This window comes from Mytilus trossulus, chromosome 5 (genome assembly GCF_036588685.1).
Source record: "Mytilus trossulus isolate FHL-02 chromosome 5, PNRI_Mtr1.1.1.hap1, whole genome shotgun sequence".
Taxonomy (NCBI): Eukaryota; Metazoa; Mollusca; class Bivalvia; order Mytilida; family Mytilidae; genus Mytilus; species Mytilus trossulus.
The window spans coordinates 20516021-20531873 of record NC_086377.1 but is presented as its reverse complement, the minus strand read 5'-3'; the positions used below and the strand labels follow the sequence as shown (position 1 = coordinate 20531873).

Below are 15853 nucleotides of genomic sequence, written 5' to 3'. Positions count from 1 at the left end.
ATGAGATGGGAGAGTTTGATAGATAAGATGGAGTTACGATTTGGACATTCAAACATGAAAGAAAGCTACCTTGCAGAGGCAAAACTAAGGAGAAGGAAACCTGGGGAAATGTTTAGAGATTTGGGGCAATCTATTGAAGATTTGTACAGGCGTGCATACCCATCTCATCCAGAACTTTTCTTGACGCTTGCGGTGAGTCGGAGGAGTTCCGCATGTTTATAAGGCGAAGTAAGCATAGGACTCTCCAGGAAGCTGTTGCAAGTGCCATGCAAGAAGAATGTATTCGAATGAATGAAGGAAATGTGAACAAGGTTAACAAGAGAAATAATGTTTATACAGGGGAAAAAGAAAGGGATGTTTATGAACCGAGTTCAAAGAAGAACAATTATTCAGAAAGTCCGATAAACAACAGTAGATTTCAAAATAAGATATATAAACAGTGTACCAATTGTGGAAAAAGAGGACACACAAGAGAGTACTGTTGGAGTAAGACACATTCAAACAATCAGAACATTTCAAATCAGACGGTACCAGAGAAAGACACCGCCCAGATTAGCGGTGGTACCGTCCAGCAGTTAAACAACAACCGGTCGGAGCAATAGGCCCTGCTCCGACCGACGGTACCTGGTGGCCTAGCAGAAGTTTAAAGGAGTGTTCCTTGGATAAACATAGGAGGACACGTTCCATTCAAACTGAAAGGGGTGATATGGAGATTGACTTGGATCACTTATTAGACCAAGATTTAACTCCAGAGTATCACATAACACCTAAGCGGTTGAGTGGTGGTGCGTTTGTTTATCTACGAGGGGAACACATAGACAATGAATTGTTGTCAGATAATATTGGGCAAAACAACGTAACTATGTTAACGAAAATACCTGGAAAAGTTGGTATGATGGTGGATGGTCAAATAGAAGGATCATCAATTAGTTGGAAGATTGATACCGGTGCAAGATGTACTTTCATAACAGAATAATGCTACAGCAATATTTTGCCTGATAGTAGACCTATGCTAAGCCCAGTAGATACCAGATTCATCACAGCTAGTGGTGGTGATTTAAAAGTTTTAGGAACTGCTGTGATGACATTATCATTTGATGAGTTTTGTGTTCAATTTCCAATTATTGTTGGAGGAGTCAGAAATAATTTACTTGGTGAAAATTTTCTCCAAACCTTTCGATGTGAATGGGATTGGGATTCCTTATCTCTGGAAATAAGTGGTAGAAATATTCCGTTTCACGAACAAAATGAATGCGTTCGTTCTAGTAGAGTTGTATCACTAGAAACAATGACAGAACCAGCTAAACATGAAATAGTTGTAAGATCGGGATTAACGAGGAAAGTTAGTACAAGTTTTGCAAATATAAATGGTGTCTTATCTCCTGATAGAAATTTCATGACGAAATATGGACTAGCGCTAGCAAGAGTACTAGTGAATGCATCACAAGGCATGGTGTATGCAAGATTGTTTAACCCAACCAGTACAGACATTATATTGTACAAAGGAACACATATTGCTGTGTTTGTACCAGTTGTGAATATCGGCAATTCTGTTGAGGTGGAAGATGAAAATGAAGATGTTTGTGAGATTGTTGAGCATCGTAATTCGTCTAATAGTTTGTTGCCTCAATATATGGAAAAGATGTACCAAAGCGGTATACAGCATCTTTCAATTAAAGAAGCCGATGAATTTAAAAGGGTATTGCTGCAAAATTGTTGTGTGTTTGCTGACCCTGATGGAGAAACTGGACATACATTATTGGGAAAGCATGAGATTAAACTGGAAAAGAGATACCGATCAAGGAACCCCCAAGAAGAGTCCCGTTATTTAAGAGGAATATATTAGAAGAAGAGATTGAAAAGCTGGAAAAGAAAGGAATTATTGAAAAATCGTGCAGTCCTTGGTCAGCACCAATTGTTTTAGTACAGAAAAAGGATTCATCATGGAGACTATGTGTTGACTATCGAAAGTTGAATGATAGAACAATTAAAGATGCATATCCGATTCCGAGAATAGAGGACAATTTAGATGCACTGAACGGCTCGAAGTGGTTTTCGTCTTTAGACTTAGACATGGCGTACCATCAAATTCCAATGAAACTGTGTGATAAAGAAAATACTGCGTTTGCCACACCAATGGGAGGATTGTACCAATATACTGCCATGCCCTTCGGGTTGTGCAATGCTGCTTCAACGTTTCAAAGGATAATAGAATCTGCCTTACATGGGTTACAATGGCATATAGCAGTATTGTACCTGTACGATATAATTGTGATAGGGAAAATATTTAAAGAACATTTGGATAATATATGTAAAATTATAGACAGACTTAAACTGGCTGTGCTGAAGTTGAAACCAAAGAAATGTACGTTCTTCAGGCATGAAATACAGTTTTTGGGCCATATAGTGTCGTCCAATGGGGTTAAAACAGATCCAAAGAAAGTAGAAGCAGTTAGTAAGATGGAGAAACCTGAAAATGTGAAAGAACTTCGTTCATTTCTAGGATTGGTTTCGTACTATAGAAAATTTATCAAGAATTTCTCATTGATAGCGAAGAGTCTATTTGAATTAACAAAGCCTAGTGTGACATGGAACTGGTCTAAAGAATGTGATATGGCGTTCCATACATTGAAGGATAAATAAGTGACATCACCGATTCTGTCTTACCCTGATGTTAACGGCGGGGAATTTATTTTAGACACTGACGCGAGTAACTTTTCTATTGGTTGCGTTTTATCACAAATTCAACAAGGACAAGAACACGTTATAGCGTAAGGAAGTAGAACTTTGAAAAAACCGGAAATAAACTATTGTGTTACTAGAAAGGAATTACTAGCAGTTGTGTATTTTATGAAGTACTTTGAGCATTACCTATTGGGACGTAAATTTACAATCAGGACGGACCATGGATCCTTAACATGGCTTTACCGATTTCGAGAACCAGACGGTCAGATAAGTCGCTGGATACAACAAATAAGCGCATATGACTTTAAGATAGTGCACAGACCTGGCAAGAAACATAGTAACGCTGACGCTCTATCAAGAATCAAGATAAAAGAGCAGGACTTTTGTACTCAGTGTAAATTGCCATGGGACTATGAGTTTGAGGCACCGCCTAAACAAGATGAAACTGAAGAACCAGTGGTTATTGCACCAGTAAATAGAATGAATACAGAAGTTGACAATTCATTTAATGTGCCAATAAAGAGGGGTCGTAAGCCAAATGTTCCTAAACGTGCACAAGCCAAGAAGCAACCAGATATTACTTTGACGCCATCATTGATACACGAAATGCAACGCCAAGATACAGAACTAGGTAATGTACTGAAATTAAAGTTGGACAGTGCAGATAAACCTACATTCGATAATTTTACAAGTAAAAGTACGTTATTTAAAAATTGGATTCAAAAATGGGAACTCTTATCTGTTCAGGATGACATATTATGTTACTTAAAAGCTAAAAGATGGAAAATCTGTACACCTAAAGCTTTACAGGGATATGTGCTTTGGCATCTACATGATTCCCCAACTGGTGGGCACCAAGGTATCGACAGAACTAAAAAGCGAGCTGCCCTATGCCCATTTTTCTGGCCACATATATAAATCGAAATATTCAAGATTACGTTACAACCTGTGATATCTGTGAAGAAAGAAAACAACCTGCACGATCAAAAAGACATAAAATGAAAAGTTATGTTATGGGTACAAGATTTCAGAGACTAGCAAGCGATGTTGCAGGCCCACTTCCCACTACTGAACAAGGGAATCGATACATATTGGTTATTCAAGACTATTTTACAAAGTTTACGGAAGTTTATCCGTTGTGTGACATAAATGCAGAAACCGTAGCTAATGTGTTTCTAAAAGGATGGATTAAAAGATACGGATGTCCAGTGGAGATCCATTCAGATCACGGTACTCAATATGAGAGTCAGTTGTTTCATGGTATTTGCAAACTTTTTGCATATTTCAAAGACGCGGACTACAGCTATGCATCCAAGATATGATGGTATGGTGGAGAGAGGAAATAGAACAATAAAAGAAATGTTATCTAAGTACATTGACCGAAATCAGTCCGATTGGGATAAATACATCGACTATATGGTGATGGCATATAACTCAACACCCCATGACAGTACTGGTATTACGCCGTATATAATGATGTTTGGTGACGAAATGAAAATTCCGTTAGATTTGATTGTAGGATCACCGTCAGATGATGACGAGGAGACTCATTTTAAGAATGAACATAGTTTTGTAGCTAAAATAAGAGAGGAGTTAGAAAAAGCTCACGAGATAGCCCGTGAAAAATTGAAAAGGACTGCAATCCGCCAAAAGGATTATTATGACAGAAATGTGAAAGAAATAAATTATGCTAATGGCGATTTGGTGAGAAGATGGCAGCCTCAAGTAGTGAAAGGAGGAAAGAAAAAGTTGTATAGAAACTGGACTGGCCTATGGGTAATTATCGAAAAATTAACGGATGTCCTGTTTAAAATTAAACATTCAAAGAATTCGCCTAATGTGGTTGTGCATGCAGACAATTTGAAAAAGTATACAGGAGGGAAGTATGTTTCGTGGTTTAAACAAGAGAAGACAATCTTACACGCCCAACCACCATTAATAAATTATTTCGACAGTGACCATGAACTACGGAGTAATGGTGCATCGGAAAATACGCAAAACACCGAGCCGACCCTCATACAATCCGATGAATATCAAACAGATGAAACATTGGAACCGCCGGAAGATTGTGTGTATAAAACATTGGAACCGTCGGACAGTTACCCAAATATAATATTGGAACCCCCAAACGGTTCTTTAAATAAAACATTGGAACCCCCGGAACCCCTCATACACCCGAAACCCCCGGACGGTACCGGGAACCGTTCAAAAACAGTGACACCATCTATAATAACGACAAAGCGCGGGAGAATGGTCAGAAAACCTTTGTGCTATCGATAAGACAATTCTTCAAAATAAAACATTGGAAAGTCTTGGAAATAATTTTCATAAAACATTGAATACAAGGTTAGTCACAGCTAATGTTGGTGATTTGAAAGTGAAGCTATGAACTGCTATCATAACTTTATAATGCATGTTGAAGTGAACATATAACATTGACTTGAGTTGAACTATATTGATTGTGTTTTTGGATATATATATATGTAATTCTACAGTGATTAGACTAGTTTGGTTTAATACGACATCGAAATGGGAATTTCAATTGCTAGTTGGGGGGATTGTAGCGATTTTAGTTTGACTGTATAAATTATTATTATGTAAGATGTCTTTATTTTAAATACGTTTGGTTTAAATTTTTATTTATTTGAACGGTTTCTATATCATTTAAATTCACCGCCCGGTATCTATAGAACCGCCCGGTACACCATCTTTGGAACCGTCGGGGTACCGTCCGGTAACCTCATCTTTGAAAGTGTCAGAGTACCGCCCGGTAGCCAATCTTTAGAACCGTTGAGGTACCGCCCGGTATCTATAGAACCGCCCGGTACCCTATCTTTGGAACCGTCGGGGTACAGCCTGTAAATAGGTATATAAGGTGATGCGAGAGAGATCAGGGAGGAATAGAAAGAGAATAGATAGAATTGAGATTGTTAGTTAGAAGTGGAGAGTAATATTGTTTTAGTGAATTATGATTATTGTTCAACTGTTTTATTATGTCAAACTGATATACATTTAACAGATTACATAGTTATTTGATTTGGAACTTTGTGTTGTGGTTTGTTTTCTTTGTGCCATTTGAGTATGGATTTTACGTAATTTACGCTACCAAAATAACACATCGACAAACACGAATCCATACAAAAAACGACAACGCTACACTATTATGTTTGTTTTGTTCACGCTTCGTTATAAATATTGCTGAATTTGATGCGACTGTAATACAAGTGAGAGGTTTTACGTTATTAAACCAGGTTCAATCCACCATTTTTTACATTTGAGAATGCTTGTACCAAGTCAGGAATTTGACAGTCGTTGTCAATTCGTTTGATTTGTTTTATCATTTGATTTTTCCATATGATTAGGGAATTTCTGTTTCGAATTTTCCTCGGAGTTCAGTGTTTTTGTTATTTTACTTTTTACCATGCTATCGTGCTTATAGCTAACTTCCTAATGCATGTAGAGACAGACTAGGTTAACTTGCTTTTATGATAGATATAAAAAAGATGTGGTGTGAGTGCCTATGAGACAACTATTCATTCAAGACACAAGTTGCTTAGTTTTTTTTAGTGTACAATTATAATTGGGATAACATCCAATCAAATTTAGATAATTTAAACAATATATATTGCTTGAGGATGTCAATTTTAGTTACAAAGCTTAATTAAACGTTTATACAAACAAACTAAGCAAACCTTAGAATTGAGAAAGGAAATGGAGATTGTGTCAAAGCGATAACAACCCGACCATAGAGCAGACAACAGCCGAAGGCCACCAATGGGTCTTTAATGTAGCGAGATCTCCTGCAGCCGGAGGCAGAATTAGGGAAATTTTCATTTCTTTCCAAAGAAGTCAATATTGACAATATACATCACTGAAACTGCATATGTTCATTTTCTTCAAATATCCGTTTAAGACAATGAAATAAACAACTTATTAAATTTTAATATCTTTGATTTTCTCTATTGTTTGGGTGTGATGTTGGTGTATATTAGGTGTATTAACGGAGATGTGTATAGCAAGCCGCTTTTCTATTTATTCGAATTTCAAGATATCTCATATGATACATAAGATATCTCATGTAATATAAATTATATACTTTATAAGAAATCTTCTACATAAGATATCTTATATATTATATAAGATATCATATCTTATAAAGTATATAAGATATCTTATAAATTTATTGTTTATAATATATCTTATTAATTTATTGTATATAATATATCTTATACATTTATTGTATATAATATATCTTATATAATTTATACAATTACAACTATATAAGATATCTGATGAACCATATAAGATATCTTATCATATAAGCCATGCGTCTCTTGGGCTGATGTTGAACCTAGGGCTGATAATGCATACGATATGCAAAATACCATGTAATAATCTGATATTATTAAATATATAAGATATCTTATATAAGTGAACTCATCATAGGTACCAGGACTAAATTTAGTATATACGCCAGACGCGCGTTTCGTCTACAAAAGACTCATCAGTGACGCTCGAATCCCAAAAAGTTAAAAGGGATAAAAAAAAAAGTACGAAGTTAAAGAGCATTGAGGACCAAAATTCCTAAAAGTTTGCCAAATACAGCTAAGGTAATGTATGCCTGAATTAGAAAAGCCTTAGTATTTCAAAATAAATCAAAACTTTGTAAATAGTAAATTTATAAATATAACCATATCAATGACAACTCATGTCAGCACAAAAAGTGCTGACTTCTGGGTTAGTGATACCCTCGGGAAATAAATCTCCACCAGCACTGGCATCGACACAGTGGTTATAAATAAATTCATAATATATATACTAAACAAGTAGGTCCGGTCCGATAAGCTCCGATTTTGGTCTCAAATTTCAGGTTCATCTAACGAAAGATTTTGGACACTTTTTAACATCTTCAGTGTCTATTTCAATTGATTCAAATAGTTTACGTGGAAAATTTTAACTGATTTAGTCATATAAATCGCTCCGATTCCAGCATAAATATAAAAAATCTATCTGATATGCAAAAAAGGTCACTTTTCAGATGGTTTTTGTCAAAAATGAAAGTGGCCGCATCCGTGTTCATCTTCAATCTTAATATATGTTTTGTGTTATCATCAAATACAACTTACATTTCAATATTATGAATAAACACGAATGCGGCCACTCTCATTCAAGACGGGAACCATCTAAAATTTATCTAAAATGCTTCAATTGTGGGGTGTTGGTAAACGGCGGAAACGGAAAACGGAACGGAAACGGATACGAAAAGAAATATTTATATGGACGGAATATAAGGGGAGAAACTACGGAAATGAATAACGACTGAAGTATAAATAAAATCACGCAACAATTATGTCGATAATGAAATAAAAGACATCGATATCTAAAAAAATAAGATGCTGGAAAGAGCACGTACCATTTATCTAGGTCTATGTGCATCTTAAACAATAGGAACTCTAGAACATTATAGACTTGGATAGTTCATGATAAATATCTCTGTCTTCTTCAGTTTTACCCCAAATCCAAGAGAGGATGAAAGTTGTCCGTCATTTATGGTCAATCATTACTTTAAAAAAAAGTCTACTTGATATAACGGAAATATCAACTTGTTTGTAGAATTAGTCTTGTTGATATTTTTTGTTTCATTAGTTTCTAGCTAACATTCATGTTTTCAAGATAGTTGGTAACAACATCAAAGATTGGTAAAATCATTAAGAGCGAAGACTAGATAATAACGAGTCGACTAACGATTTTGCCGGACATTTTTACCACCTTGTAAATCTTGTGTTGCTGGTAACTTTTGCAATTTTTAGTTTTTAACTATTTTTATATTCTTATATATACTATAGGCAAACATGGCAAGTGGTAAAATAATGTGTCATATAAGGGCGATTATTCCTATAAGAAATCATTTTTACGTGAAAGGACATTAGGTAGAGCTCAACATTCTAAACAGGTTTTTTTTTCGCATCAGGTTTTTGCTATTCATAGAGGTTTTCAATAGACAGCACTTGCATTTCATTCCTATTTTAATTTCAGCCATGACGGTTATCTTGGCTGGCAAACAGGGTCATCCAGCCTACGTTTTAAACAAGATACCGGCACCAATGTTGATTGTTGTCAAGATAAACTTAAACTGTCAAACGACTTCCATTAAGACATGTGCTTGGTAACATTTGGCCCAGTAGGTTCAGAGAAGATTTTTCGAAAGGATATCAAAGCCGAGAACGGACGACGGATATATCTGATCATTTTTTTTTTTTCATTTTTTTTTCGTGTTACGGACGAAAATTTCGGCCTTTAAGAATACTTACCCCAAAAATTCTTTACCCTTACGTTGTAGTACTGTCCAATAGCTATCCATTAGAGTAGCTGTTATAATGCCTAGCCATAAAGAATTACCGCGACAGTGGGTCGGAAAGTGGGCGCCCCCAATGCGTATTGTATCGAATTAAGGCTAATTTCCACGTTTCGGACGCAATTTCCGTCCACTAGTAATGCTTACCCCAGAAATTCTTTGCCCCCTCGTTGAAGTACCCCCCAATAGCTATTGATTAGAGCAGAGTCTATAACCCCTAGCCATACAGAATTGCCGGGACATTGATCAAGTGAGGTGACCCCAGTGCATATCTGATCATTTTTTTTTTTTCATTTTTTTTTCGTGTTACGGACGAAAATTTCGGCCTTTAAGAATACTTACCCCAAAAATTCTTTACCCTTACGTTGTAGTACTGTCCAATAGCTATCCATTAGAGTAGCTGTTATAATGCCTAGCCATAAAGAATTACCGCGACAGTGGGTCGGAAAGTGGGCGCCCCCAATGCGTATTGTATCGAATTAAGGCTAATTTCCACGTTTCGGACGCAATTTCCGTCCACTAGTAATGCTTACCCCAGAAATTCTTTGCCCCCTCGTTGAAGTACCCCCCAATAGCTATTCATTAGAGCAGAGTCTATAACCCCTAGCCATACAGAATTGCCGGGACATTGATCAAGTGAGGTGACCCCAGTGCATATCTGATCATTTTTTTTTTTTCATTTTTTTTTCGTGTTACGGACGAAAATTTCGGCCTTTAAGAATACTTACCCCAAAAATTCTTTACCCTTACGTTGTAGTACTGTCCAATAGCTATCCATTAGAGTAGCTGTTATAATGCCTAGCCATAAAGAATTACCGCGACAGTGGGTCGGAAAGTGGGCGCCCCCAATGCGTATTGTATCGAATTAAGGCTAATTTCCACGTTTCGGACGCAATTTCCGTCCACTAGTAATGCTTACCCCAGAAATTCTTTGCCCCCTCGTTGAAGTACCCCCCAATAGCTATTGATTAGAGCAGAGTCTATAACCCCTAGCCATACAGAATTGCCGGGACATTGATCAAGTGAGGTGACCCCAGTGCATATCTGATCATTTTTTTTTTTTCATTTTTTTTTCGTGTTACGGACGAAAATTTCGGCCTTTAAGAATACTTACCCCAAAAATTCTTTACCCTTACGTTGTAGTACTGTCCAATAGCTATCCATTAGAGTAGCTGTTATAATGCCTAGCCATAAAGAATTACCGCGACAGTGGGTCGGAAAGTGGGCGCCCCCAATGCGTATTGTATCGAATTAAGGCTAATTTCCACGTTTCGGACGCAATTTCCGTCCACTAGTAATGCTTACCCCAGAAATTCTTTGCCCCCTCGTTGAAGTACCCACAATAGCTATTCATTAGAGCAGAGTCTATAACCCCTAGCCATACAGAATTGCCGGGACATTGATCAAGTGAGGTGACCCCAGTGCATATCTGATCATTTTTTTTTTTTCATTTTTTTTTCGTGTTACGGACGAAAATTTCGGCCTTTAAGAATACTTACCCCAAAAATTCTTTACCCTTACGTTGTAGTACTGTCCAATAGCTATCCATTAGAGTAGCTGTTATAATGCCTAGCCATAAAGAATTACCGCGACAGTGGGTCGGAAAGTGGGCGCCCCCAATGCGTATTGTATCGAATTAAGGCTAATTTCCACGTTTCGGACGCAATTTCCGTCCACTAGTAATGCTTACCCCAGAAATTCTTTGCCCCCTCGTTGAAGTACCCCCCAATAGCTATTGATTAGAGCAGAGTCTATAACCCCTAGCCATACAGAATTGCCGGGACATTGATCAAGTGAGGTGACCCCAGTGCATATCTGATCATTTTTTTTTTTTCATTTTTTTTTCGTGTTACGGACGAAAATTTCGGCCTTTAAGAATACTTACCCCAAAAATTCTTTACCCTTACGTTGTAGTACTGTCCAATAGCTATCCATTAGAGTAGCTGTTATAATGCCTAGCCATAAAGAATTACCGCGACAGTGGGTCGGAAAGTGGGCGCCCCCAATGCGTATTGTATCGAATTAAGGCTAATTTCCACGTTTCGGACGCAATTTCCGTCCACTAGTAATGCTTACCCCAGAAATTCTTTGCCCCCTCGTTGAAGTACCCCCCAATAGCTATTGATTAGAGCAGAGTCTATAACCCCTAGCCATACAGAATTGCCGGGACATTGATCAAGTGAGGTGACCCCAGTGCATATCTGATCATTTTTTTTTTTTCATTTTTTTTTCGTGTTACGGACGAAAATTTCGGCCTTTAAGAATACTTACCCCAAAAATTCTTTACCCTTACGTTGTAGTACTGTCCAATAGCTATCCATTAGAGTAGCTGTTATAATGCCTAGCCATAAAGAATTACCGCGACAGTGGGTCGGAAAGTGGGCGCCCCCAATGCGTATTGTATCGAATTAAGGCTAATTTCCACGTTTCGGACGCAATTTCCGTCCACTAGTAATGCTTACCCCAGAAATTCTTTGCCCCCTCGTTGAAGTACCCCCCAATAGCTATTGATTAGAGCAGAGTCTATAACCCCTAGCCATACAGAATTGCCGGGACATTGATCAAGTGAGGTGACCCCAGTGCATATCTGATCATTTTTTTTTTTTCATTTTTTTTTCGTGTTACGGACGAAAATTTCGGCCTTTAAGAATACTTACCCCAAAAATTCTTTACCCTTACGTTGTAGTACTGTCCAATAGCTATCCATTAGAGTAGCTGTTATAATGCCTAGCCATAAAGAATTACCGCGACAGTGGGTCGGAAAGTGGGCGCCCCCAATGCGTATTGTATAGAATTAAGGCTAATTTCCACGTTTCGGACGCAATTTCCGTCCACTAGTAATGCTTACCCCAGAAATTCTTTGCCCCCTCGTTGAAGTACCCCCCAATAGCTATTGATTAGAGCAGAGTCTATAACCCCTAGCCATACAGAATTGCCGGGACATTGATCAAGTGAGGTGACCCCAGTGCATATCTGATCATTTTTTTTTTTTCATTTTTTTTTCGTGTTACGGACGAAAATTTCGGCCTTTAAGAATACTTACCCCAAAAATTCTTTACCCTTACGTTGTAGTACTGTCCAATAGCTATCCATTAGAGTAGCTGTTATAATGCCTAGCCATAAAGAATTACCGCGACAGTGGGTCGGAAAGTGGGCGCCCCCAATGCGTATTGTATCGAATTAAGGCTAATTTCCATCTTTCGGACGCAATTTTCGTCCTCTACGAATGCTTACCCCAGAAATTCTTTGCCCTCACGTTGTAGTACTGTTTAATAGCTATTCAAAAGAGTAGCGTCTATAATGCCTAGCCATAAAGAACTACCCAGACAATGGGTCGGAAAGTGGGCTCCCCCAATGCGTATTTTCTCGAATTCGGGCTTATTTCCATCTTTCGGACGCAATTTTCGTCCTCTACGAATGCTTACCCCAGAAATTCTTTGCCCTCACGTTGTAGTACTGTTTAATAGCTATTCAAAAGAGTAGCGTCTATAATGCCTAGCCATAAAGAACTACCCAGACAATGGGTCGGAAAGTGGGCTCCCCCAATGCGTATTTTCTCGAATTCGGGCTTATTTCCATCTTTCGGACGCAATTTTCGTCCTCTACGAATGCTTACCCCAGAAATTCTTTGCCCTCACGTTGTAGTACTGTTCAATAGCTATTCAAAAGAGTAGCGTCTATAATGCCTAGCCATAAAGAACTACCCAGACAATGGGTCGGAAAGTGGGCTCCCCCAATGCGTATTTTCTCGAATTCGGGCTTATTTCCATCTTTCGGACGCAATTTTCGTCCTCTACGAATGCTTACCCCAGAAATTCTTTGCCCTCACGTTGTAGTACTGTTTAATAGCTATTCAAAAGAGTAGCGTCTATAATGCCTAGCCATAAAGAACTACCCAGACAATGGGTCGGAAAGTGGGCTCCCCCAATGCGTATTTTCTCGAATTCGGGCTTATTTCCATCTTTCGGACGCAATTTTCGTCCTCTACGAATGCTTACCCCAGAAATTCTTTGCCCTCACGTTGTAGTACTGTTTAATAGCTATTCAAAAGAGTAGCGTCTATAATGCCTAGCCATAAAGAACTACCCAGACAATGGGTCGGAAAGTGGGCTCCCCCAATGCGTATTTTCTCGAATTCGGGCTTATTTCCATCTTTCGGACGCAATTTTCGTCCTCTACGAATGCTTACCCCAGAAATTCTTTGCCCTCACGTTGTAGTACTGTTTAATAGCTATTCAAAAGAGTAGCGTCTATAATGCCTAGCCATAAAGAACTACCCAGACAATGGGTCGGAAAGTGGGCTCCCCCAATGCGTATTTTCTCGAATTCGGGCTTATTTCCATCTTTCGGACGCAATTTTCGTCCTCTACGAATGCTTACCCCAGAAATTCTTTGCCCTCACGTTGTAGTACTGTTTAATAGCTATTCAAAAGAGTAGCGTCTATAATGCCTAGCCATAAAGAACTACCCAGACAATGGGTCGGAAAGTGGGCTCCCCCAATGCGTATTTTCTCGAATTCGGGCTTATTTCCATCTTTCGGACGCAATTTTCGTCCTCTACGAATGCTTACCCCAGAAATTCTTTGCCCCTTCGTTGTAGAACTACCCAATAGCTATTTATTAGAGCAGAGTCTATAATCCCTAGCCATACAGAATAGCCGGGGCAATGGGTTTGAACAAGTGGGGTAACCCTGTTTGAAAAAAAAGTTTTGTTGTAGGTATATTAATATATTATCATTACAAATTTATTTTACATCAATTTTATTTTTGTTCGTTAATATGAGTTTTGAAAATCGCAATTGTGGATTAAACATGCGTTAATCACATCCTGGACGTTATAGATAATACTTTGTTCGAATCGTCTTCATGATATTGTTGTAAATGCTAATTACAAAACTGTAAATATGAGTTACAAATTTGCAAACTTAATTCAAAATTTTGTTAATGGAATATAAAACATTTTGAATTTCTATGTAAATCTTGTTGTCGAACAAAAGTCAAAAACAAGAATTTCAAAGAAAAATAAAATTGTCGCTCAAGTAGTTTACCAAACGCAATTGCAGGATGACGAATTGCAGGATAGATTTTTATAAACAGAATTGCAGGATGAGAATTGCTGGATAGCTTGACACTAGTACAGGAACATACAGAATGTGTCGAGGTTAAACACGTTTAACCTGGGGCATAAACTTGATCCCTGTTGTGTTCACTTATCGCTTAACTAACGCTGCGAAGCTTAAGATGGAATGGCGGACCAGTTTAACATGGGACAGTGGTGTAATTTTACAACATAAGAATAAGAAATCAGTTAAAAAGGCTTAACTCATCAGATGGATATAAATAGAATACATCTAACAAAAACAGAGTGGACATGGAAAGGTACTTATACATGCACATCCTAACAACCAAAATACTTTAAGTACAGATCTTAGACTACTCGCAGTTACTGACAATTAGTTGAAAGCTAATAACAACTAATACAAAAAGCATGCATCTTAGATGCATGGATTCAGTATACAATCCTGGATATTACGTTAGTTTTTAGTCTTTCTTATCCGTATATAAGAACAAAGCCATCTTTTGAAAAATAAAAAAAAAACTCTTGGTATGGCTCATTTATATTTTAAGGGAAAACATGTCAGACATGGAAAAGCATATTCCTGAAAATTTTCAACATTAAAACTACACAGTGGTCTGATTATTAAGGGATACTATACTGCATTGTGGAACCAACAGCTAGATATACATAAAGATGGTAAACTACGAACTTATGTAACATTCTAGTGCAACTTCGGTTTTGAAAATTATTTGTCAATAATGCGACATTTTGAGCAAAGGAACTTGTATTACTAGATTAAGAATATCTGCTCACAAATTGCAAATTGCATCTGGTAGATACAAGGGTACTCTTCGACAAAACCGAATTTGTCTCAGGTGCACCTCAGGTGAGGTTGAGGATGAAGTTCATTTTTTTATTTAAATGTGACACGCATTTATTAAAAAAAAGAGAAATTGAGGCAAAATATATTTAAATCATGTCCAAACTTTCAAAATTTAAATATTAATAACAAATTAATTTGGATAATGAATAATTAGGATCCCAATGTACTATTTGCACATATAGAAGATACTAAGAATTGAAGGACAACATAATCTGCAATAACTAATCTCAATATAACTCTTTAATCTGAATTTGGATACCCTGTTAAGCCTGCACAGATCATAAGAAGAATTTCAAATTCTCTGGCACCGTCTCTTGATGATCCTTGCTGACTGGACCCAGAATCTATAACCCTAAAAATATGTATTTTAAAATATATTTTAAATGATTTAGGACTTTGACTCATCTGCATTAAGTACAAGTAGGGACTTCCCTTTAAGCACCGACGCTTGGTGCTTTCCGCAGATAAGTCATATTAAATATCCTTTGTGAGATAATACTTGTTATTTGCAGTATACCTCATAGTCAAATGTGCAAGTGCTTAAATTGTGTTTTTTTTTGCATTTTCTTTATATTTTCTCCCCACAAACTACTCATGCCTCTTCTTTGTCTTTTCAAATTGAAAATACACTTACCGGGTGCACTTGAGTCACTGATGTCAACAATAATAATAATAATACATTGCTACTTTTATCATTTTATTAATTTTATAACACTAGTTACATATCTTTTATTGTCAGTGTTCTACATATGTTGTTGTTTATAATATTATTGTCTGTATGATATGCCCTCCTGGGGCCCTAATTTGGTAAATAAAAATATTCTATATTTTATTCTATTCTATATTATAAGTATATGATTGACCAATGTGG

General features: G+C 37.2%; 1 protein-coding gene across 1 annotated transcript; it reads left to right on the top strand.

Moving 5' to 3' along the window:
* The first annotated feature begins 212 nt into the window (after positions 1–212).
* Positions 213–602, top strand: LOC134717729 (putative uncharacterized protein DDB_G0271526). Its single transcript, XM_063580222.1, has one exon. The coding sequence runs from the start codon at positions 213–215 to the stop codon at positions 600–602; it is 390 nt and encodes a 129-aa protein (XP_063436292.1).
* Positions 603–15853: the final 15251 nt, after the last annotated feature.